The sequence below is a fragment of the Notamacropus eugenii genome, chromosome 5 (genome assembly GCF_028372415.1).
Source record: "Notamacropus eugenii isolate mMacEug1 chromosome 5, mMacEug1.pri_v2, whole genome shotgun sequence".
Lineage (NCBI taxonomy): Eukaryota > Metazoa > Chordata > Mammalia > Diprotodontia > Macropodidae > Notamacropus > Notamacropus eugenii.
The window spans coordinates 274,719,785-274,744,209 of record NC_092876.1 but is presented as its reverse complement, the minus strand read 5'-3'; the positions used below and the strand labels follow the sequence as shown (position 1 = coordinate 274,744,209).

The 24,425-nt window shown below is 39.3% G+C and overlaps 1 protein-coding gene across 5 annotated transcripts in view; it reads left to right on the top strand.

Moving 5' to 3' along the window:
* Window positions 1-249: 249 nt before the first annotated feature.
* The window catches only part of JHY (junctional cadherin complex regulator), a 132,535-nt gene continuing 108,359 nt past the window's right edge, over window positions 250-24,425 (top strand). For 2 of the 5 annotated variants that reach the window (XM_072612909.1, XM_072612913.1), the window contains exons 1-3: window positions 2,244-2,426; window positions 5,283-5,719; window positions 13,957-14,040. In XM_072612909.1, the coding sequence (XP_072469010.1) occupies window positions 5,358-5,719; window positions 13,957-14,040 (446 nt within the window). In that variant the 5' untranslated portion in view covers window positions 2,244-2,426; window positions 5,283-5,357. Of the gene's footprint in view, window positions 436-2,243; window positions 2,427-5,282; window positions 5,720-13,956; window positions 14,041-24,425 lie in introns of those variants that run through there. The other 3 variants (XM_072612910.1, XM_072612912.1, XM_072612911.1) reach the window with 3 other exon arrangements.

The window sequence follows — 24,425 nt, the reverse complement described above, 5'->3', positions numbered from 1 at the left end:
AGATTGAAGATAAGAGTGAGATTTTAAAATAATGAGGCAATTTTTCAGAAGTGAAGAGTGTATGGGATCAAGGTTTGGCCATGGCAAAGAGAAGGGCCACCTTTCCATGTGAGACAGAAGTGAAAAAGGTAGTGGGGAAAGATATCATATGTGATACGATATGAGGAGACAATGGTCTCATTATTTTGTGCGAAGAGGCAAGAATATGGGGGTTAACAAGTGCCATGGGAGGCTTGAAAAAGGGAAAGCACTTTGGACTAGCTGATGTTGGAGAGTGCCATATGGAATCAATTAGGAATAGGATGTTTGCCTTACTGCAGTGAGGGCCCAGCTGACATTAGATAACACCATGGTTTGTAGGTCCAGTCAACTCTCTTTCATGATTTCCTCAAGCTCCATTCAGTACAGCCTGAATAGGAGCAAGGCCGGCAGATGGTGAGTAACCCAGGACTGAGGTTTGGGAAGGTGTGATAAGCAATGGGACAAAAGAGTAGGTGATTCTAGGTTAAAGAATAGCGCAGAGTTGAGCAGTTTCATCAAGGATGTTGAGATAGGGAAGAGAGGAGACTGGAGCCAGTGTAGGGAGGTTGGTTTAGGAAAAAAATGAGGGGTAGAGGGAATTGAAACCATGGTGAGGACTAAAAGTCCCTGAGGCAGCTGTGGCTAACAGCAGTGTCTGCTTTGTCTCCTTTGAAAGCATAAAGACAAACCATGGAATGGCAGCCCCAAAGATGGTGACCCTTAAAGGTGGAGGGAATGCAAGCTATGGATTCTACAAAGAGATGGACCCTGGAAACCCAGCAAAGAGCTACCCCTGAGTCACTTCCTAAGGACTCTACCAGGGAGAAAAGAACTCCCCCAAACCAAGGGCTTTGTCACATAGGATCTGTACGCAGGATTTGCAGCAAGTTTGAGCCCACCCATCCCAAAGACCTTTTGTGTATGGGCTGGGGGAGGGAGAGAGTATGTTCCCAGGTTGGAGGAAGGGAGAGGATCATTTTTTTGTAACCGCTGTCTTTGTTCTACCGCTTAAGAAACATCCTTTCTTAAAAAGCTAATTAAATCTGGCTGATGATCAATGAGAAGCACACCAGGGGAGGTGTTCATAACACCCCAGCCCCTCTGATGTATTCGTAGATGGGAGCTCCTTGAGAGCAGGGACTGTCTATTTAAATCCCCCCTTCATGGGGAGGGCTTCCCCTCTTAATTCCAGTGCGTTCCCTTTTATTTTTTCCTGTCAGTGCTGTATAGAGCCTGATATATGCATACCAAGCTTGTGCATACACACACACACACATATCCATTTTACATGCATACGTTTACATCTGTATACATACACGTTTGCCCGTGTATGGTAAGCTCCTTGAAAGCAAAGCTGTCTGGACTCTGTTCGTAACCCCGAGGCTTAACACAGTGCCCGGCACACAGCAGGTGCTTAATACATGTTTCATGGAGCGCACTTGTACTTCCAGCATGGAGCACAGTCAGTAAGCCCTTGTCCTGCTCGCCGACCCACTGGGCTAGCGGCATCGGCTTCTCTGGGGACCCGGCTGGGCAGGGGAGCGGGAACTGCGAGTGCGAGAGGCCGAGCCTGCTTACAACACCAAGCTCGCCCCCACAGCTCGGTGGCTCAGCCGGCCAGGCCCTCCTGCCCCCGGGGACCCCTTTTCACGAGGTCAGCCTCTCCCTCTCTGGCTGCTTTCTCTCCGACCTTTCCAACCCCTCTGCCCCACCCCAGGGAGTACTGGGGTGTGCAGGAGGCGGGTGAACACCCGGGGAACCCCAAGGGTTACAGAGCCGGGCTGGATAGGTTTTCTTCAAACGATGGAGATGAAAGGTGTTCTGTGAGCATTTCCTCCCCCGCCCCGGGGCGGAGGATCAAACCTTAACCCGAACATCCTCGGGGTAAGGGGACGGCCCGGCGAAACCCGCCTCCCCCGCCCGCCGCGGAGCGAGGCAGAGGGCGCTACCACGGAGGCCCTCGGGGGCGGCCCGCGGCCTCCTCCTCGGGGGCGGCCCAAGGCCTCCACCTCACCCCGGCGGGGCCAGGAGCAGGAAAGACGCGCGGTTACTAAGCCAGAGAGCGCCTTCCATTCCGTCTCGGTTCCGTCCTCCGCCACCCTCCCGCCGCCTTTCCCTTCACCCCCTCACTCCCCTCAGTCCCCCTTCAGAGAAGCCGCGAATGGTCTCGTCCGGACGCCCCAGCTGGGACGGAGGGGATGGAATCTGTTGTGCTCCGGTCGCCAGGGCAGCGCCTGAGCAACCACAAAGCGAGCGGCCGGCAGGGAGGGTCGGGAGCGGGAGCGTCACTCTGAGAATGAGGCCGGCAGCGCCGGTCGCGCTCCTGCCGCCGATACAGGGCGGGGCGGCGGCGGAGGAGCAGGATGTGGGGGTGCTTCGCCTTAGCCGCGGAGGAGCACGGGCAGGTGACTGACCGGCCGTTGGCGGGGTCATGGCGCTATCGGGCCGGGGGAGGTGTCGGGGGGCGGGCGGAGGGAAGACGAGCCGAGGCAGGGCGGAGCGGGGCACCTGGGGGGCCTCTAGGGGGCGGGGCCGCGGCCGCATCCCATCCCCCACCCCCACCCCGCTGCCTGCGGGAGCAGAGACCCCAGAGAGAGGCTGGCCAAGGGGGAGCACCTCCCCCCTTATCCTCCGCTTTTAGAAGGCCCTCCAGTAGAGCCCTTGTGTATTACCCAGTCATCAAGCATTCATTAAGCGCCCTCTGTGTGCGAGGCACGTGCCAAACCCTGGGGTTCCCGGGAAAGTTCAAACCGTCCGGTTTAGGGTCACCGGCACCTGCTTTGTGCCAAGCCCCGGAGGTACAGTCCCTGCCCTAACGGAGCGCACAGTCAGTGAACGTTAAGTGCCCACCGGTGCCAAGCTCTGCTGCAGGAGGCTCGCCATGTGCTGGAGAGAAAGCGTGCGAACGTGTACGCAAAGCCTTAGGACAGAAAGGACGGAGTGGGGGAAGGGAGGGGAGGCTTCCTCCAGAAGGCCATTCGGGACTGAGATCCAGTGGACCAGGGAGGGCAGTGGAAGGTGGGGGAGGGCCGGTCCGTGCCCGAGGAAGTGCCCGAGAGGAGATGGCGCACCTTGTGCATGGAGCAGCCTGGAAGCCGGTGAGGAGAGCCCCCCAGCGCCTGTGTACAAACAAGAGCATTTCCGTAGGTTTAAAGCACTTTACAAACACCCCATCATCCTCACAACAGCCCTGGAGCAGATGCTGTTACCTCACGAGTGGAGAAACTCGGGGGGAAGAGGTTGTATGACTGCGGCAGGATTTGAACTCTTGGCTTCCAGATTTTGAGGCTCCAGGGAGGTAGGCATTCCCAGCCTAAGTCTTCTTATAGAGAAAGAGCTGCCTTGTGAATTCACTCAGTGACGCGTTCACAGAACGCAGAAGTGGGAAGGGATTTTGTATCTCTTCCTTATTTTTCAGAGTAGGAAACAGGCCTCAGGAGAGGACACCCTGAAGTGGACTTGGGACTTGAATACTTGCTCTAAGGGAAAATGGAAAAGAATTGTAGTGTTCAAACTCCCAAAGGTAGAAGGGATTTCTTTGAGTATCGATGAACCGAATATTTCCAGGTATCACTAGAAAAATAGTTGTCCACTTTTTATCATACTCTAACTTTGATTATTGGTAGTTTCTACACTAACCATCCCATATTAACCAATGCTGGGAAAACAGAATGAGGTTATTGAACCAGAGTTGTATCCACTGAGCTGCCCTTAACATTCTCAATTTATTCAAGATTTCTTTGTTTTCTATAGCTTTATGCATTTGCAAAAGCAGCTATCTGCTGAAAATCTGCTTTTTGTAGTTCCTGACTTTGCCCTATAAACACTAAAGTAATTTATTCTAGTATTGAAGTTGTATTTCTTCTCTCATCTGCTTATTCTTTCCAGAGAGTATATATCAAGCCCTCTAAAGTGATAAGATAAATCAAAAGGACTGAATTCTTATATGACTGAGAAAAGAGACATAATGAACATTTTTAGCTGTAAAATACTGATTATTCAGACCTCCACATATGCTAACTTTAACCATTAAAATTTACCACGAAAGATTAGCTAGAGTTTATTTTGCATTTTCAGATGAAGCCATTTATCATTTGATGTTTATTTTTTCAAAAACAGCAACAGAATAACGTTTATTAATAGTGAAATGAAAACAGCTATAGAATACAGCTATGCAATCTATTTTCATGAGATTTTGATCCCCACAACTATATTCTGTAAATTATAGATGCTGATAAGAACCACTGTTAGCAGTATAAGTATTGCTTTTGGCCTCTTATGTTTGTCATAGTACTTTTTCTCTAAGGAGTTCATAGTGTTCCTTGGAAACATTAACAGCCATCAACATTAACATCACAACTACCAATGAGATATGGAAAACTACGGTTATTTGATTAAAATCATGATTAGCTAAAAAAGAATAAGAGCAAAAGCCATTCAGCAACTGCTAATAGTAAAGTTGGCTATAGTCATCAGATGTGTAGAAAATTTGCAAAGATGCCAGAAAGGCAAAGGAAAACAACTCCAAAAAAGTAGATTTTTGAAAAGGATAAAAGGAAGCCTAGGTCAGAATGAATAGATGCATTTTTCTTTACCCTTAAAGGGACTCTAACTTACTTTTATGTCATACTTCTGGGACAGAAAGGGATCTCATATTAGACTCATATTACAACTTGGCCATAAAAAGGATAAGTAATTTGCTCCCAATCACTCAGCCAGTCAAGGTAAGGCCAGGAATAGAACAGGCTTCCTATTCAGAGTTCCAGCTCTGAGAGTATACTGCCTTTCTTTCCCTCCCTGAAGCACTGACCTTGTACCTGTTCTGCTTTAACAAATGGTGACCTATTACTCCATACATGAATATAAACGAATATGACTCATTTGAATTGTCCAGGTTGTTTGAAATGAATTCATTAAAGTGCCGTCCGTAATTAACCATTTGGCTTTGTCTTGGTTTTATTTATAACAAACCCTTTGGAAGCTGAAAATGGGAATCTGCCTGCAGTTTGGTTCATTCCATAAACTACTCAGTCACTAAGATTACTTATTAGCTTCCCATAAGGATGTGTTTCTGTGGAGAGAAAAAACACAAATGTCCAAGTATAGACCTTCCCATCTCCCTTGAGAAAAAAAGGAAAATGTGAAAGCCTGTAGGTAATTTAGTACAATTGTTTTATTAATTCACTTTAATTTTTGTTCAGCATAGTTGTTAATAATTTTCAGTAAACATAGAAAGTGAAATTAGAATTATCTTTTTTCAGGCAGTGCTATTATGAACTTCAAATTTATGTATACAATCAACTCTTCGGATCAGCAACTCTTCGCACATTTGCAACATGAATAACATTAAACCAGTTCCGACATTCTCCATTCACCCCCCAGTCCATCATGCCAACCTAAAAGTCAGATCCAGTGAACCGCCTTTAAACAAAGATGTACATCAGATTTTCCAAGACTCCCTTGAGTCTGAATCTGAAATCTCCATCCAAGAAATAAAATTCCAGTCTAATCTTCAGAAACAGAACCAAGACCACGAATCCTTAATGAAGGAAGTTTTTGAGGAAATAGAACCTGACAGCTTAGAAGAAGAAAGTCCACAATTCCAAAATCTGAGCAAGTCAGAAGAAGCCAGTAATAAAACAGTTAAGCTGTCCCAGGAGAAGCATCCCCATCCTCAGGTTCCTGTTGAAAACAAAAGGTATGTTATATAAATCCATAGTTCTGAAGCTATTATTTCAAATCACTGGTATAGTTTCAAGAGGGAAGAAGCAAGGGCTGACTTAAAAATAAGACATCCTTGAATAACCAACAGAGGGAAGCTTGAAGCTACATTTTTTTCTCTCCACTTTCAGTGAGCCTACAAAAGAAAAAAACACAAGGGGAAATCATTAATTTACAACCTTTTTACTTCCTTGTGCCATATCAGTCACTGCTACCTCAACTAGCGTTTTGGGTTTATTAGTTTTAAGATTTCTGTCAATCAGACACTCATTAGGCGCATGCTTTATAACTAACTCCATGCTTAGGAGTTGTGAAGACATACATAAGAAGTATAACATGATTGTCACCTTAAAGAAGTTTACATTTATTTCAGTTATGGGACACACGACTGTAAACGTGTGAAACTCATAGTGTAGAATATAGTGCAGGATAAAAAAAATTAAGAGAGGGCCAGAGAAATCAGGAAAGCTTTTATAAATGTTAAGCATCTACTTTGTGAAAGACACTGTGCTACGTTCTCAGGATACAAAAACAAAAATGATGCAATGTCTTCTCCAGATGAGTTTCTCTTCTGCTGGTAAAGAGACATAACATATACGTAGAGATCGGGCAACTTAAAAAGGGAAAGAACACTTATAACAGCATTAGGGGAAGAATGGTGGTGGTAGTTGCTTTAAAAAAAAAAAAGTTTTGTTAAAGATTTTAGTAGGAGATCACCATTCCAGGTGTCACAGAACCTTTTTTGAATATTGGGGACTATCCAGTGCTTAGCTAGCTGGGCTGGCTTTCCTCCATTCTCTTTGAAAGTGGATATAGAGCTTGGTTGTGAAGAAGGACATTTACTTTGGGGGAGGAGGACATTAATAAAAACATGGAGACAGAATTTAGCATGGCATGTATGGGACACCGTAAGGAGAGTTTCCTGATAGATGCAAGGGGTTTTATTGGGTGTGAAATAAGGTTGAATAAAAAGAGTGGACCCAAAATCATAGAATCATAGATCCAGAGATGAAAGGAACCTCAGGTACCATCCAGTCCAACTCTTGTTTTACAGATTGGAAAACTGAGGCCCAGGGAAGGTCAAGTGATTTGTCCAGGCTCACACAGGTAGAAACAGAGGGGGGATTCCTCTGACTTTAGAGCCAGCGCTCTTTTCACTACAGACTACACTACCTCCTTTCTTAGAGTTGGAAGGAACTTTAGAAGTCATCTAATCCAGCCTCTGTGTGTGGAGGAATCAGCTCTACAACATTTCCAACGTTTCCATGCCTCTAGTCATGTCAAAATATTTTTGAGAGACCCTGTACTCCAGAGATAAGGCCCAGCAAGCAGGCTATGCCCTAAGCTTGGCATAACAATAATCCTTTGTGCTCTGGAATGATTTTACTCTCTGACAAAGTGTATTGCTTGGACCAGCACCAGGTGTTCACTAAGGGATTTAGCTCTCCCTATTCCCTAGGACCATCCTTCACATGTTCACAGTCGCTGTTCCTTATACTGTATTCCTGTTCTAGTCGCAGAACTCTGATTCTGTACCCCTGCGTAATCACGACCCCCAGGACTTGTTCTCATGGGACCCAAGAATGCCTGTGTTGTTCCAAGACATCCCAACCATGGTAACAGTAACCCAAGACCTAAAAATCATTATGTCATAGTCCAACCCACTTGTGATTTTTATGTGTATAAGACCTGTCTTTGGTCCAGCATATTAAGCCCTGCTTCTTAGAGAGGGTGGGGAGGAGGGGTTTCCTCTTGCAGGTGTTGTCTTCCTGACTGTGAAATTAATTAAACATATGTTAGTATCCTGACACACCTGTCTCTAGCCCAGGGCTTCTTAAACTTCTCCCACTCATAACCCTTTCTCAAGTTTCAGGCAGTGAAAAGTGCACATGCTTTGTGTTCAGAACCAAAGCTACAGTGAAGTTGTGTGATGCAACACGGTCAAGTGCTGCCAGAAACACCTCAAATTCATTACGTTTGATTTTTCGTCATTGTGCATTCAGAAATCTTTTACTGTTGCCAAATTTTTTGTCACCCTATATGGGGTCATGACCTACAGGTTAAGACATGCTACTCTAGCCTGCTCTGTTTCAGCTCTAGCCACCCACAGGTTAGAGGTTGGCTCCAGTCCAGTTGACAGTTGAACACCTGCACTAGTAGAAAACTTACTTCTTCATAAGTAACCTATTTCATTTTTGAATAGGTTGATTGTTAGAGAGTTTTTCTTTATTTTGAGCTAATATTTACCTTTCCTGGGGTTCAGTTCTGGACCCCCTTCTCTATATTATTTTACTTGGTCATCTTATCAGCTTATGTGTTTCAATTATCATCTCTTTACTGATGATTCTCTGATCTACTTAACTAGTTCCAACCTCTCTCCTGACTTCTAGACTCACACATCCAGCTCTCTACTAGACATCTCAAATTGTATGACCCCTAGACATTTTAATCTTAGCATGTCCAAAACTGAAGTCATTATCTTTTCCCCAAAATTTTTCCCTCTTGCTAAGTGCTCTGTTATTGTTGAGGGTACCACCATCCTTTTGTTCCTTCAGACCTGAAACCTTGGTAGCATCCTTAACTACTGTCTCTCCCCAACTCTCCATATCTAATCCTTTGCCTCCCCATTTCCACCTCTTGGCTACTTTAAGACCCAGCTAAAATACCACCTTGTACAGGAAACCCTTATTAGGACTCCTGTATTTATCTGATGCCTCCCTCTGTTGATTATCTCCAGTTTATTCTTAATATGTTTTATTTGTACAATTGCTTGCATGTTTTCTTCCCATTGAACTGTGAACTCCTAGAGAACAGGGACTTTATTTTACTTTTCTTTGTATCCCTGGTGCTCAGCACAGTGTTTGGACTATATAGGCACTTAAATGTTTATTGACAAACTGACTTTTTTTTTGTCTTCAGTGTCTATTACAAGCTTCAGGGCATTAGTGCTCCTGCAGTTCCCACAGGACTGTTATCAGCTCATATGTTTGTCCTTAAGTGCCCTTACATCCATCTTTGTATATGTCTTTTTAAAAGTTAAGCTCTTTAGAGAGCTTTCTGTAAAACCACAGTAGTTTCTTTAGTTGGTCCCTCCTTCTCTTCTATTTTAAAAAATTAATCATAATTGCATACTTAGAATTTCATTTCACTTCACTTTGTGACATCTGCTATCCCAAAGTTTAGTGTGCAGCAACAACAAATATTTATTAAAGTGTTCTTAATTAGTATTAAAAGTATTAAAATATTCTTAATAAAGAGGCATACTCTCTTGCCATACTCTCACTATGCCATCTTAAAAGGATGAAACAAAACTTAAATAAGACAGGGCCTCTGTTCACAAACTGTACATCTCATGATATGAGGATAAAACAAAACGAGATAACAAATATGTTCGAGAGTTGCAGAAAAAAGTAGTAATGTTTGACCTAAAGGGGAAAGTGTTAGTAGGAGACGGCTTAAGGAAGACTTCATGGAGTAGATGGTGATTGAGTTGGGCTTTAAAGGATGACTGGAGAGTCAGTGAGTTAGAGGGTATAACATGAATGAAGGCATGGGATTGGTAAAGTGAGGTTTGTGTTATGGGGGAAAGCCAAATGTTATCCATTTGGCTAGAATTTAGAGTATGTAGAAGAGAGTAATATGAAATAAGGTTTTAAAGATGGGGTGATTCAGGGTTACAGAGTGCTTTGAATGCCAGCTTTATTCAGTAGGCAGTAGGGAGTTGCTAAATATTTTTGAGGATAGGACCCAATCTATGCATAAAAGAGATCATTCTGTCAATGGTATGAATGGTAATTTGGAAAGGCAGTGGAGTCTAGTTGGTGGTAAAGGAAGCATGTAGTAGAGTGGTGGTAGTGGGAACAGAAGGAGGGAAGGAATGCAGAAGATGTGGAGTTGGGATTTACAGATGTTAGTTACTGATTTACGTGAGAGGTGAGGAAGAGGATAAACAAAGGAAAAACAAAACCCTTTTAAGAAATATATGTGATCAAGCAAAACAGATTTCTCCATTCGCAGAGTCCAAAAATATGTATTTTATTCTGCATCTTGAGTCCATCATCTCTTTCCATTATTGGTCCCATGGAGTCATGGCTCATCATTGCATTGATCAGAGCTCTTAAGTTATTCAATCTGTTGTATAGATTGTTTGGTTCTGCCCATTTCACTCTATCAATTCATACAAGTCTTTCCCAGATTTATGGTATAGTAATATTCCATTACATTCATATACCATAATTTGTTTAGGTACTCCTCATTTGTTTCTAGTTCTTTACCACAACAAAAAGCTGACATCAATCTTTTTGTACTCTTACATCCTTTTCCTCTTTCTTTAATTTCTTTGGGGTGTAGGCCTAGTAATAGTTTCACTGGGTCATGTGTACAATTTGGTGACTTTTGGGCCAGACTGCTTTCCAAGATGGCAACACCAACAATGTATTTGTATTTTTAATATGCCTGTTTTCCTATACCTATATATACAAAAATTTGTGGAGAGAAAGAGAACTGAAAGCTACGGGGGTCTTTGTCAGTTGTGGATGACTGAACAAATCATACAATATAAATGTAATAGAATGCTATTATACCGTAAGAAATGATGAAAGGAAGAATTTCAAAGAAACCTGTGTAAACTGCTGAAAGATGATGTGAACAAAACCAGTAGAAATATTTACATAATAAAAATAACACTATAAAAAGAAACATAATTGAAAGTCTTAAGAACTCTTATCAACACAGTGGTCAACCATGATTCTAGAGGACTTATGATGAAACATGCACTTAGAGTACATATGAGATATATATTTTCTGGACATGGCCAGTGTGGGAATTTGTTTTATTTGACCATGCCCTATTTGTTGCAAGGGTTTTGTTCTTTATTTTTTCAGGAGGCAAGACATGGGAAAGAAAGAAAATTAGTTTTATTAATAGAAAAAATTAATCTAATTTGAAAATAATAACAGCAATAAATGAAGCTCTCTGTTCATATCTTTTTATCTAGACAGGTAGATTCTATTTCTGTTTTGCCCTTTGGTTCTAAGAAATTCAAACAGTTTTCTTTTATAATTTCTTGAAATATGATGTCTGGTTCTTTTTTTAGTCATTGCTCTTAGGCAATCCAGTGATAATTAAATTATCTCTCTCCTCTGTTTCCTCAATTTGTTTTCCAGGTCTATTGTTTTCGTTATGAGATACCCTTTGATTTAATTTTAATATTTCTTCTTATCTTATAGATTAGTCTTCATATTCTATTTGATTCATTCTGATATTCAGAGAGTTTGTTGGTTGGGCAAAGTTTTGTACCTCTTGTGCCAAGCTGTTAATACCCTTTCCAGTTTTTACCCTTATACTTCTCATTTTTTTCTCTAGAACTCTTATTTTATTAATAAAAACATTTTTAAACTCCTTTTTTAAACTCTTGCTTCATCTCTTCTAGGAATTCTAGTTCAACTTGTACCCAAGTTATGTTGTTTGTTTGTTTGCTTTTTTGAAGATTTGCTTGTAGATGTTTTGGAGTTATTCTTTCTGGGTTTGGGTCTTGAGCATCCCTGTCACCATCAATGATTTTTATGGTGGGATTTTTTATTCTTCTTCTTCCAGCCTGCTTTCTGACTTTGAACTTTATGTCAGAAGCAGGCTATATGTACTTCTGCAGGGAATACATGGACTGATCTTGCGTCTTTAAGTACTGCTACTGCTTTCTTGGGTTATTGAGTCTTGCAGTATTCCAGGATCTCAAGAACAGGTTATGGACTTGCAAGATTTCAGTGTTCCCAAAGAGACCCTTCTTCACAGATTTCCTTGTCTGAGTGCTGTAACTGCCTAACCTGGGTGTAGATCTGAGCAGTATACCTGTGGCCTTGCCCCACTGGAGTTTCAGTAGTCTGCTACTAGACTCAGATACTACCAGCCAACTGGGGATAGCTCTGCTCATCCAGAGTGGCAGAACTGCAGTCTTCCCTTTGGTCTCGGATTTATATCTTAGTTATTCTGCTTCAGGTTTCAGATGGCTCTGGAGCCTAGTACAGAGATTCTGGTCTGCTCCTGGAGTTAGAGCCTCACAGTTGCTGTTTGCTTCTGAACTTGCTCCTTACTCATTTCATAGCCTAAAAAACCCATGACAACTCCTTACCCAGGAATGCCATCCTTAAGTGCAGGTCCACCCTGGATCTGTGGCCTGGAACTAGGTAGTGAGGTACAGAACTGACTGTTCCTGTATCCTGTTCCTATTCCTGTATCCTGTGCAAGATGAAGCCCTTCTGTGCTATATCTGGGATCTTTTCTTGCCCTGGTACACAATCTGTAATTTCTTTCAGTCCCTGCATTGGAACGTTCCATGTGGCGTTTACCAGCTTGATATTGCTCTCCAGTATCTGTAGACTTCACTTCTTTCTCCCTGGACCAACCTTGTCTGTGGGGGAAAAAACTTGTTGCACTTTTTCTTGAGTTTCTTCTTCAGAACTTGGTCTGGTACATTTTCAGTATCTATACAGAAGAGTAGTATGGGAGAGCTTGGCTGTATTTCTTTCTGCTACTCTACCATCTAGGCTCTGCCCCTTCTATAATTATTTTGAATGAAATTTCTCTTTCTAAATGTAATAGGTATGTCCTGACCCTCTCTTCCAAAGCCAAACTACTCCATTTTCCCCTCAGTAACCTCTCTTCTTTGCTATAAGTTCACGCCATTTGATTATGGCTAGGACTGTAGTTTCTGGGAGTTTTCCTTTGAGTATTTCCTTCAAGAGGTGGCCAATGATTATTTCTATCTTCATTTTGCCCTCTGGTTCTGAGAAAACTGGGCAGTTTTATTTTATATTTTCCTAAGAGTGATAATTTAGTTCTTCTTGATCCATTTTCCAGGTTATTTTTGCTACAAAATGCCTTAGATTGTCTTCAATTTTTTTTCAGTCTTTTGACTTTGTTTTAATATTTCTTGTTTCTTATGGATTTGTTAACATGTTTGGACCATTCTAATTTTCAGGGAGTCTTTTTCTTGAATAAGGTTTTGACTTCTTATACTAAGCTATTAATTCTCCAATTAAGTCTTTCTTCTAAAACTCTCATTTCTTTTTCATTCCTTTTCTCTTGTACTCATTTCATTTTTAAAACATTACATTTATGTTTTTAATTCTAGTCTATTTTATTTTCAGTTCTGAATTCTCTCTTTCCCTTTCTTCCACCTCTTCTTTGCCTACCAGTTAAGGCAAGGGACAAATTTGTATTTGTTACAAATATGTATAGTTATGCAAAACAGATTTTTGCATTAACCTAGTTCAAAAGAAAAGAGAAGAAAATGTGCTTCAGTCTATATGCTGAGTCCATCAGCTTTCTTTCCATTTAGAAAATAATTTTTAACTTTTGCTTCAGCTTTTCTTAGCCTATTTTTCAAGGTGTTGTTTTCTTCAGCATTTTTTTGGGTCTCCTTTAGCAAGGTGTTGACCTGCTTTTCATGCTTTTCTTGCATCTCTTTCATTTCTCTTCCCAGTTTTTCCTTCACCTCTCTAACTTGATTTTCAAAATCCTTTTTGAGCTCTTCCATGGCCTGAGCCCATTGAATATTTATTTTGGATGTTTGGGATACAGAAGCCTTGATGTTTATGTCTTTCCCTGATGGAAAGCATTGTTCTTCCTCCTCGGAAAGGATGGGAGGAGATATCTGTTCACCAAGAAAGTAACCTTCTGTGGTCTTATTTTTTTTCCCCCTTTTCTGGGCATTTTCCCAGCTGGTTACTTGACTTCTGAGTTTCCTCTCCACACCCACCTCACCTCCAGTTCTGCCCAGCTAGCACTTGGGGTCTCAGATTTAAATGCTGCTTCCCAGCCTTAGGGCTTTGGCAGGGGCAGGGCTGCTGTTCAATGTGAGATTAAATTCAGGTGCTTGGGTGGGGGCAGAGCCACCACACGGGACTTAGTTCCCTCAGGGGGTTTACAAGGAGACCTTCAAAAATGGATCCGAGCTCCTGACTGCTTTGGGAGCCCCTGTCTGCTGCTGCCTCCCGAGGCGGCCTGAGTCATGGGGACACCCTGCTCCCCTCTCAGCCATCCAAAAAGACTCTCACTGACCTTTAGCACCTGTGGGTGGAGGGACCTACACGGCTGCTGGATATTCTGTCCCTGAAGCCTGCTCAGATCGGCTCCTCTCAGTGCTGCTCGGCCAAGGCAGGGCTGGGCTCTGTTCCAGGTCTGGTGCACGACAGACTTTTGGCATTGGTTTTTCAGGTCTCTCTGGAACAGAAATCTCCTCCATTCCGTTGTTCTGTGTCTTCTGCTGCTCCAGAATTTGTTGGGAGTTCTTCTTTACAGGTATTTTATGGGCTGTGGGTTAGGAGCTAGCATATGTGTATCTTTCTACTCCACCATCTTGGCTCCTCCCCCCTGCTTCAGCTTTTCTAAGAAATCTAATTGACCTTGTGACCAATCTATGTTTTTCTTTGAAGCTTTGCTTGTAAAGATTTTGAATTTATTCTCTTCTTGTTTTGTGGCTTGGATATCCCTGGCACCATAATATGTCTTTATTATGGGAATCTTTTTTTTAACTGCTTCTTCCAATATTGGGACTTTGTGTTTTAAGGCCAAGTTTTGTGCACTTCTAGAGGGAATGCCTGGGTTTTATTTGATTCTTATTTGTATTGTTTAGGGACATGTTGCTGCATTCTTTGTATATTGAATGCTCTCTTCTTCAAGGGTCTTAGGGGGCTTGGCTCCGGAACACTAAGTGGTCTGATTTAGTACATAATCTGATCGCTGTCTTTCTGGTCTGAGCTTTTTAATTTTCTGACCCTGGTTTGTATCTGAGTGACATAGCTGTGGACTTGTCCTGGTCGAAGTTCCAATAGATTACTGATGGCCTCAGCTTCTATCAGTTGTCTGCAAGGTTTTGCAGGCTCAGCTTAACAAAACTGTAGGTTTTCTCTTCATCTGTACTTGCTGCCCTACCTACTCCTTTAGCTGCAGACTCTCCACTCAGGTGTGTAGGCTGAATCTGTGACCCCACTCTCGTGTCAGTGCAACATAGCTACTGCTTACTTCTGTTCCTGTTGCTTACCCAGGACATAACCCAGGCCAGATCTGAGCAGGATTGGTGACCACTCCTTGTTCTAGTACAATGCTGCAGAGTTCAACCTTATGTCCCTACCTTAGTCCAAGATGGGTCCCTAACATACCTCTGAGATTAGAGGAATACAACCAGCTGTGGCTAGCTTCTATTCCTGCTCCTGGCAAGGCATAAGTAAGGATCATACCCAGTCCCTGCTGGATTTTCAACCTCTCCTTGACTTAGAACATAACTGTAGGCTATCTCTTTGCCTAGATGCAGATCCCTTGCTTAGGTCCATACTGGATCCATAACCCACTTTAGGTCAGAGAAACATAGCTGATGGCTGGCTCTTTTTCCTGATCCCTGGGCTCAAAAAATGACTCACTGTATTTTCTCTTTGCATTTCCCAATTACTGCTCAGTACAATTCTCTTCCTAGATCTTTAATGGAGAAGTTTTTAAGGGGAGCTGAGTTGTAATGCTTAGCTACTTTTTCTTTCTTTAAATTATGTTTAATAGTATTTTATTTTTTCCAATTAGATATAAATTACATATTACATATAAAGATAGTTTTTTGTAAGATTTTGAGTTCCAGATTTTTCTTCCTCCCTTCTTTCCCTCCCCCCTCTCCAAGACAGCAAGCAATCTGATATAGGTTATACATATACAGTCATGTTAAACATATTTCCATATTAGTCATGTTGTAAAAGAAGAATCAGAACAAAAGGGAAAAACCATGAGAAAGAAACATTTTTTAAAGTGAAAATAATATATCTTGATCTGCATTGGGACTCCATAGTTTTTTCTCTGGATGTTTCCTTCTACATTTTCATCTTGACTGATTTATAATGCACTGTAGAATAGAGGCTAATTCCCAGAAAGGCAGACCAAAGGTATTAGAGTCCAGGTCTCCTGACCTCCAGACCCTTGTTGGGAGCTACTAATTAGATTAGTATCTAAAAGAATTAGAAAAAAATAGACTGTTTATAAACTTAAGTAGATAGAACAGTCTTGGTTACACAGCAATTTGTCTGAATAAAGATCTGGGCATTTTAGTGAACTTGAAGATCAATACAAGTCAGCATTTTGATATGGGACCTAAAAATGCTAATGCAGTTTTTAATTCTTTTGAAAAATAATGTGTTTAGTACTAGGGACATGATAGACTCAGTGTACCGTTCCCTGATCAGATCATATCTGGAGTATTGTGTTCATTTTGGGGAGCCACATTTTAGGAAGGCTAGTAAAAAATTAGAGTGTACAGGGAGGATGACCAAATATGGTAAAAGGCTTTTGAGATCATTAAATTTAATGACCAGTTGAAGAAAATGTGAATGTTTAACCTGGAGAAGATGTTGTTTGGAGGAGTGGGGTAGGGAAAAGTTAGCTGTTTTCAGTGACTTGAAGAGAGATTAGACATTCTTTCAGGTCAGAAGGAGCAGAACTAGGAATAGTGGGTAGAAGTTGCAAATAAGTAGTTTTAAGTGTATTCAAAAGAAAAAATTCATAGTAACTGGAGCTATCCAAAGGAAGAATGGGCTGACTTAGGAGATAATAATAACAATATAACCTATAACATTTATTTAGCTATTTATGGTTTGCAAAGCATTTTACATATATTACCTTGTAAGTTGCCCTCACTAGGAGACTTAAAGCAATGGCTGGATGACCACTTGTTTGGCATGATGTAGAGGGGTGTCTTGTTTAAGTATAAGTTGGTCTTCAGAGGGTGGGATGGCCTCTCAAGTCCCTTCCAACTCTTAAGATTCAGTGATCTATTTTTTCTCTATTTATATCGTTATCTGTATAAAGAGGTATAGTATATATTATCTTTAACAACTTTGCGTATTTATTATGTTCACCATAAGCAAGATGAGGTCTCTAATGGCAAAGGAAAACAGAAAACAGATGCAGTTATCTGAATAAGATTATATTCTTTGTAAGCAAAGCCAATCCTGCACTAGCAAAATAAAACAGAAAATTGAGGCAGTTACTTTTTTGAACAAATCCACAAAAGTATTATTTGTATAATTCAGACAGTGAATTATTTACTTAAATGCTCAATTTTATGCTTCATTTTACCTGTGGAGAATTTTGCTAAGTATATTCTTTTTGCATTGATCTGGATTATCCAGGAGCAGTGAATCAGTTGAGGTTTATTTTAAGACTCTTTTCACAATGTAAAACTAGAATATGCTTTAATTTCTACAGTTAGTTATGCATCTAAATAATTGTAGTTCAAAATGAACAAAGCAAAGCTTTTTTCTTAGAGCCAAAGAAAATTTATTTCTTCTTGCTTTTATAAGCCACAGTTTTAAAAGCAGCCTGACAAATCACTTGAGCCTTTGCTCTTGTGTTTTGATGTTTCTATAGCCTTCTCAGAGCATTTACTCTCTTGTAGCTCAGCATGGTCAATCCATAATTCAATGTATATGGATTAGAGAAAACCTTTTACTTAATGGAAATAGAAGTAGCATTGACTGTACTGAATGAGGCAGGAGTAGAGGATCATCTTGTAATAATCCTTAAACCCAACTCCAGAATTAGTCTGATGACACTCAAGGTTAACGGAGAAAAAAAGAAATTACTGTAATTCTTGGAGCATTATAAACAACATCGACCTTCTCAAAGATTTTTCCAAAGCCTTAAACATTAAGAAATCAGAGAGTAGAAGCAGTACTTTGTGTTTTGTAATCTTGTAAAAAATACCGAGAGTAAGCTGAAGCAGTACGGCCAAAGAATAAATAATATAAAAATGTAATTAAACTTAGAAATTATCATTTTAAAAAAAGCTTAAATTTTCATGGATATGAAAATGCAAGTAAAATCAAATAATCAGTATTTATTAAGTTCCAACGTGCTAGGCAGTGAGCTGATCAATGAATGAGATAATTAAATAAAAATGGATGCTATGTATCAGATGGTGTTTAGCATTTTATTATATCTGATGATGTAGTGGAAAAAGCAGTGAACTGGGTTCTAAGTAGGGTCACACATGAGTAGGATCATAGATTTGGAACTGGAAGGGACCTTAAGGGCTATGTGGTTCAACCTCTTTATTTGGTAATGAGAAAAGTGAGATACAGAGATATTAAATAACTTAACCAAGATTATGCAGGTGATAAGTAACAGATCCAGTACTCCAAGAGTCCATATCAAGTATTATTAAGTGCCTGCTATGTGTTTGGCATTGTGCTTGGCATTAGTGACACAAGTACAAAGAAGGAAATCGTCCTTATGCACAAAGATTTTACAGTCTAATAGGGGAGACAAGAAGTACCTACAAAAATATATACAACATAAAATACATGTCAATAAGGATTAAGTCGAGGAAAATGCCATCAGATTTGTCAATTAAGAGATCACTGTACTGAAGAATGGAGCTTCAATCCGTAATAACATTTGACACTGGAAGGCAGAGTTGAGTGAGAGGAGAAGGAGAGGTATCAAGTTGTAGATAGCTTTTTCAAAGAGTTTGGTTGAGAAAGACATATAAGGTGATAGATTGAGGGGATGGCAGGGTCTAGTGAAGTTTTTTGTTGTTTTTGTTTTTAAAGGATGAGGGGGACTTAAATATGTTTTAAGGCAGTAGGGAAGGAACTAGATGATAGGAATTTACCAAAATTTGTTGTTTCTGTCTTCATCACATTTCTTGCATACCTCTCTTCTCCACTCACATGGCTACCATCCTAGTTAAAGTCCTCATCACCTTTTACCTAGACTAGGTTCCTATATGTTCATTTTTCTGCAAGCCAACTTCTACTCTAATCCATTTTCACACAACTACCAAAATGTTTTTTTCTAAAGTGCAAATTTTATCATGTCACTCCCGCCCCAATAAAATTTAGTGGTTCCTCTTGCCCTTTGTCATTTAAATAACTTCACAACCCAGGCCCTTCCTACCTTCCTAGTCTTTTTTTCATATTACTCCCCTCCTTATATTCTGTGATCCAGCCCTATTGACCTATTTGCTATTTGCTGAACACGACACTTCAGTCTCCTTATCTCCAGGGGCTGCCCCCATGCTTGGAAGACGCTCCCTTTTCAAATATGCTTCATGGAATCCCTTATTTCCTTCAAAGTTCATATCAAGGGCCACCTTCAGCATGAAGCCTTTCGTGATCCCCCGGTTGCTAGTACATTCCTTACTGAATCTGTCTTGTGCATATTTTGTACACATTATGCACATACTTACATATGTCCTTGTCTCCCTCATTAGAATATTGGCTCCATTAGGGCAGGAGCTATTTCATATTTGTCTTTGTTCTAATACTTAGAAGAGTGCCTGACATATACTAAAAGCTTGATAAAATGCTTATTGAATGATTGATTCTGGTTTTATAGATGAAGAAACTAAAGTTTAAGGAGCTTAAATTATTTTCTGAGGGTCACACAGTTTTTAAGTGCCAGAGGCAGGCCTGGATAATCATTTGTTGGAGCTGTTAGAGAAAGGAATCCTATGTTGGATGAAAGTTTAAACTAGATAACTTCTAAGATCCCTTCCAGTTGTCAGAGTCTAAGTCTGAAAAAAGGAAGGTGTAGTCTTCAAGTTCTCATGTCAGTATAAGGTAGCACTGTTTGGCTAATAAGCTTCGTAAAATATAAAATTGAAATGTACAGGGAACTCCCAAATTATGGTTTCTCAACATTTGCACTTTGGTATATCCTTTTGGATATGGCCTTTAACTGAAAAACATCATTAAACCTTCTGAACCCTCCTGCTTCTTCCCTTACCCTTCTGATCATTACCTTTGTCTTTTTCACTGGTTCCTCACCCTTTTTACTCTCTGTAATGCAGGTGTTCCCCAAGACTCTTTGTCCTTTTGTTCCCCCTCTAAACCAGAGGCTTTTAAGATGGAGTCCAGAAACTTGATTTAAAAAAAATTTTTTTTGTCATAATTCTATTTCAATATGATTGGTTTCCTTTGTAATCTTATGCATTTTATTTTATGCCTTTGAAAATAATATTCTGAGAAGAGGCCCATAGGCTTCACCAGACTGCCCAAGGGTTCCGTGATACAAAAATGGTAAGGAACCTCTGCTCTAAATTCTTGATGACCTCATGTACTCTCACAATTTTAACTTTGCTTCTATGCATATAACTTCATATATCTTCAGCCCTGATATTTTTCTAGAGCTGCAGGATAGCATTTCTAACCTACTGAACATTTCTACCTGAATGATCACATGCGACTTCAAATTTACCATATCTAAAACCAAACTCATAATCCTACCCCCAATCAAGAAATCCAGTTGAGTAACTGTCAAATACCTGAGTATTTATACCTGAGTATTGAGTAATTGTTAAATACCTATTGTGTACAGAGCATTATGAAATACAGAATTTAGGTAAGATGTAGTACTTAGCTTCATAAAAATACTAGTAAAATTGAGAAATAAGATATAGATATATTTATATATACATGCATACATATAATGTACACATATACATAGTTAGCTATAATGCATAATAATAAATAAAAAGGCATTACAAAGAGGTAAAAAGCAAAGTGCTGTATAAAGTCTAAAGGGGAAGGACATTATTGATGGACATCAGGGAAGCTGTAATGGAGAAAGAGGCATTTGAGTTGAGTTTTAAAAAATGATAGGAATTTAGTAGCAAAAGAGGTACAGGGTAAGGAGCAGCATTTGAAAAAAGGAAGGGAAAAAGACAAATAAACCCTGTTCTTCTTTATTTCCCAGTTCTGTCAGTAGCATCATCCTTCTTCAAGTGCCTCATGCTCATAGTCACTCATTTATCTTCTGACTTTCCCCATTGTTTTTCATATGTCTGGTCAATCGCCAAATGGTGTAGATTCTATAATGATTTTTCATTATCAAATCCACATACATAACCCATTCATTTTCACCACCACCCCCTTTAGCCTTTCATTAACTTGAGTGAGTTATTATAATAACCTGTTAATAGCAAGTTTCTTCACTAATAATCTACAGTTATCCTTTCCACATTGCAACTTCCCCCTTCTTGGTTTCACTTCGTTTCAAAATTAAATAAGAATTTGAGGGAGTTTTGTAGAAGCCACAGACAACATGCGAAGACCAGCAGATGACATAAAAAAGGTTTAGAAACTCAGAAATGCATTAAAAATATATGTATACATATATATAGTATTGTATAACATCAACTCAGATTTTACAATACGGTACTGTAAACACCCCATAAAAGAAAAAGAAAAAATTCAGACTTCTGTGTTACAGAGGGCCAAAATATTTTATGTTGATTTTCCAGATTACAGGGGTGCCACATCCCTAACCCCTGCAATGTGGAAAGATTAACTGTACTTTTCTTTTCAATCTGTCCTACCTTCAATCACTCCTTCTCCTGAGCTACAGTCACATATCACCAACTGCCTTTTGAACATCTCAAGCTGGATATCCTTAGCATCTCTAATTCTATGAGTCCAAAACAACTCGTTTTTCTACATGAAGCGGTTTCTGTACCTTTAACCTGGAACAATAATTTATTCCCCATTTGATCTCATAGCACTTTTTACTTCTCCTCTTATGAACTTGTATTGTGATTTTTATACTGATCTATAGATGTGTAAGTCACCTTGTCTAGGTTATAAGCTCCCCAAAGGTAGGGACTATGTCTTCTTTATCTTTGTATCTCTTCCATTACCTAATGGAATTCATAACAGAAGGAATGGAATAAGTGTAGGAAAGAAAGAAAGAAGGGAGGAAAGGAGAGAAGGAAATATAGCTTTTCATGACATTCATAACTACTGGCATCTAAATAAAATGAGATAATTCATAAAGCAGTTTGCAAACCTTAAAACACTATATAAATACTAGTAATTAATATTACTATTAAATTTCAACAGCTGTTATCACAGTTTAATTTATTCTCCAAGAAATTGATTATCATCCTGCTTTAATTGCCCTCTGATATTTGTCCTTTGTTTAGACATAGTATTATTACAACAGATGAGTAGTCAGGAGAAAGTAGAAGATTTTGTGTGGTTATGAGGTATATTTATTAAAGGCAAAATAACTAGTTAGAAATGCTAAAGTTTTAGTGATTTCAGGTTTTACTGCCCCAGAGCTTGCCCACTAGTTCTTTTTTAATTCATTAAAACCTGGATTCACTATTGATTTTTTCAAAAATAGTAAATGCTGTCCGGCACCCACAGTACAGATCATTTAAAAAAACTCAAACTATACATTAGACAATTTAAAAGGTTTAGACAGATGACAACCAAATTGTTGTCTCCTTGCCCTCAGTTTTCTCATCTGGAAAATGAGAAAGTTAGACTAGATTCTATACTCATCCTAAGAATCATCTAAAATTGCTTATTCAGATTTTAGAGATTTAAGATTCCCTTTACTTCTAAACCCTGTGATTCTATGATCTTTAACCATTTCTTTTCAAACCAGAAAAAAAATTAAAATGTAGGAAATTTTGTTTTCTTTGGATTCTTATATTTTCACTGAAATACATTTATATGTATTGCTGGGTTTTGCACAATAGAGTTAACCAAGATATAGAGCATATTGACTCTCAGATCTGCAAAACCAAAGACTAAGATCAATACAAGCTTGGAGGAAGAAAAAATCCTTTCAGCAAACAGACTTGTTTTTAAAAAGCTGTGATCTTTGCTGCTTAGGTTATTACTTAGAGCTAAGTAAAGGAACTTTTAAGGCTTCTATGGAAAATTTGAGTTCCAAATGGAAATATGTACTATGTGTTTCAGGGAACAAGATGAGTTGTTTCCTAAATAAAGTACCATACTCACTTTTTTTGCATTGCTACAATCTGTTACATAAAATGATCATCTTAGTAGAGGTGAGACAGTAAAATTCACCTTCTAATTGGTGTCATATTATCTTTTGTTCCATTGTTTTCATTTTATTTCTAGACTGTATGCAATACAAATAGACATTTGAGGCAAATATCTGGATTATTTGTATACTCAAAACCTGTGACTGAGAAACTAAAAAGGACTTTGGGTAGCATTATTTAGAGTATATCTGTATGTAACTAAAACTATTCAATTTAACAGGATTACTGCTTAATTCTTCACTTTGCCTGTGTAGACACAACTACAGTCTGGTTCATTAAACCTTTATTTTATGTTATTATAGAAGATATTGGTATTTGGTCCTGGAAACACTTATAAACAAATGACTACAGAAAATGAAGGTTTTTATCTCTGTTTTTTAGAATGTGAAAAAACCTACATGAAATTTTTTCAGCTTATTATTTGTGTAACCATTTATTTTATATGTTTAAAGTCATTTTTAATCTTTTGAGTCTATTTCATGTTAGTGAAGTGCCATTGATTATTCAATTTTAGATGGCAGTTAAGCTGAACATAGAATTCAGAAATCTTCTGGGAACCACGTGTCAGTGTCACACGACTTTAAAGAAGCATTAAAAACTTTATACTTAAATAAAATTAAATTTGCTTTTCACGGGCATAAAAGATTTAATGCCATATAAATTGAGAATAATTGTTCTGTTTAAAAGGATTAAATTTAACTTGAATCAATAATAATACGTGCAGTTTCAATTTAACTGCCTACTTAAAATAAAGTGGCAAACAAATAACAGCTAAATGATTAATAGCAATGCTTTTATTCACCTCCTCAACAGGCAAAATGGCCAGTTATTGAATATTTTATTATGAGTGCAAAGGATGTTAATTGTACTAGAAACATGCTCTAATTTTAGTAATTTTTTGACTGAATGCTATGCTGAATATGAGGCTCTTCATTAAATGGAAATTTTACTTTATTTTGTTGAAGTTATCACTGTAAGTACTCAAATATGGTCCATTAACTCCAGCAAATATCATGGCATATGCATATGAGACCCCCTTCCCCCCACTTCTGTGCATCCATTACTAACCTAGGAATCTGAAGAGGAGACCCGGCATCTGTTGTCTGTTTAGTAACAAAAGCGGTTGTGTACGCATTGTCCATCTAACCTTTTATCAAATGGGGGGGAAAGAGGTGCATCTTTTGTGTGCAGATGATTACTGATGAAGGGGTACTTTACACTCATTTTGTTCCAGTATAGTGACCTGGACCACATAATACAATTGAGCTTCTAAGCACACAGTCTCATCACAATGGGGTTCTTCAGTATCATATTCTATTTCAACCATTAGATTTGTTTCCTGCGGAGTATTATAGCTTTCTGTGCTTATGCTATTCCAAAAGCACCATCACCTATTTGTTTTAACATGCAGTTTTCATCAACAAAGGTGAAATGAATGTTTTAAGACTGTCCTTGTTACTTGGCAGGTATAAATGTCTGTGAATTGTAATTAGAGCTTTTTAAATGAGAGCTACAGTTTCATATCTAAAAACCTTTGTGTGTGTATGTGTGTTATTATTCTAAGCTCTTAGAGGTTCTAGTCTTTTTCTAGTTCAAAAATCTATTCTCAGCCAAAAGAACTAATTTTTACATAACTGGGTTTCAAATCCCTTAAATTTTGTCTAGTTTTTTGTCTAGTTTCCACTTAAAGCTATCACATTTTCTCTTAAAAGGCATTACTTTTTTCTCATAAAGTAGAAACAATGTAATTTTACGAATTTTTATCCCCCTAAATAAGCTTTTAGCATCTAATTAAAAATGAATGCTGTTGAAGTATTTTGATCTCCACCTAATTGCTAAAGTTATATTG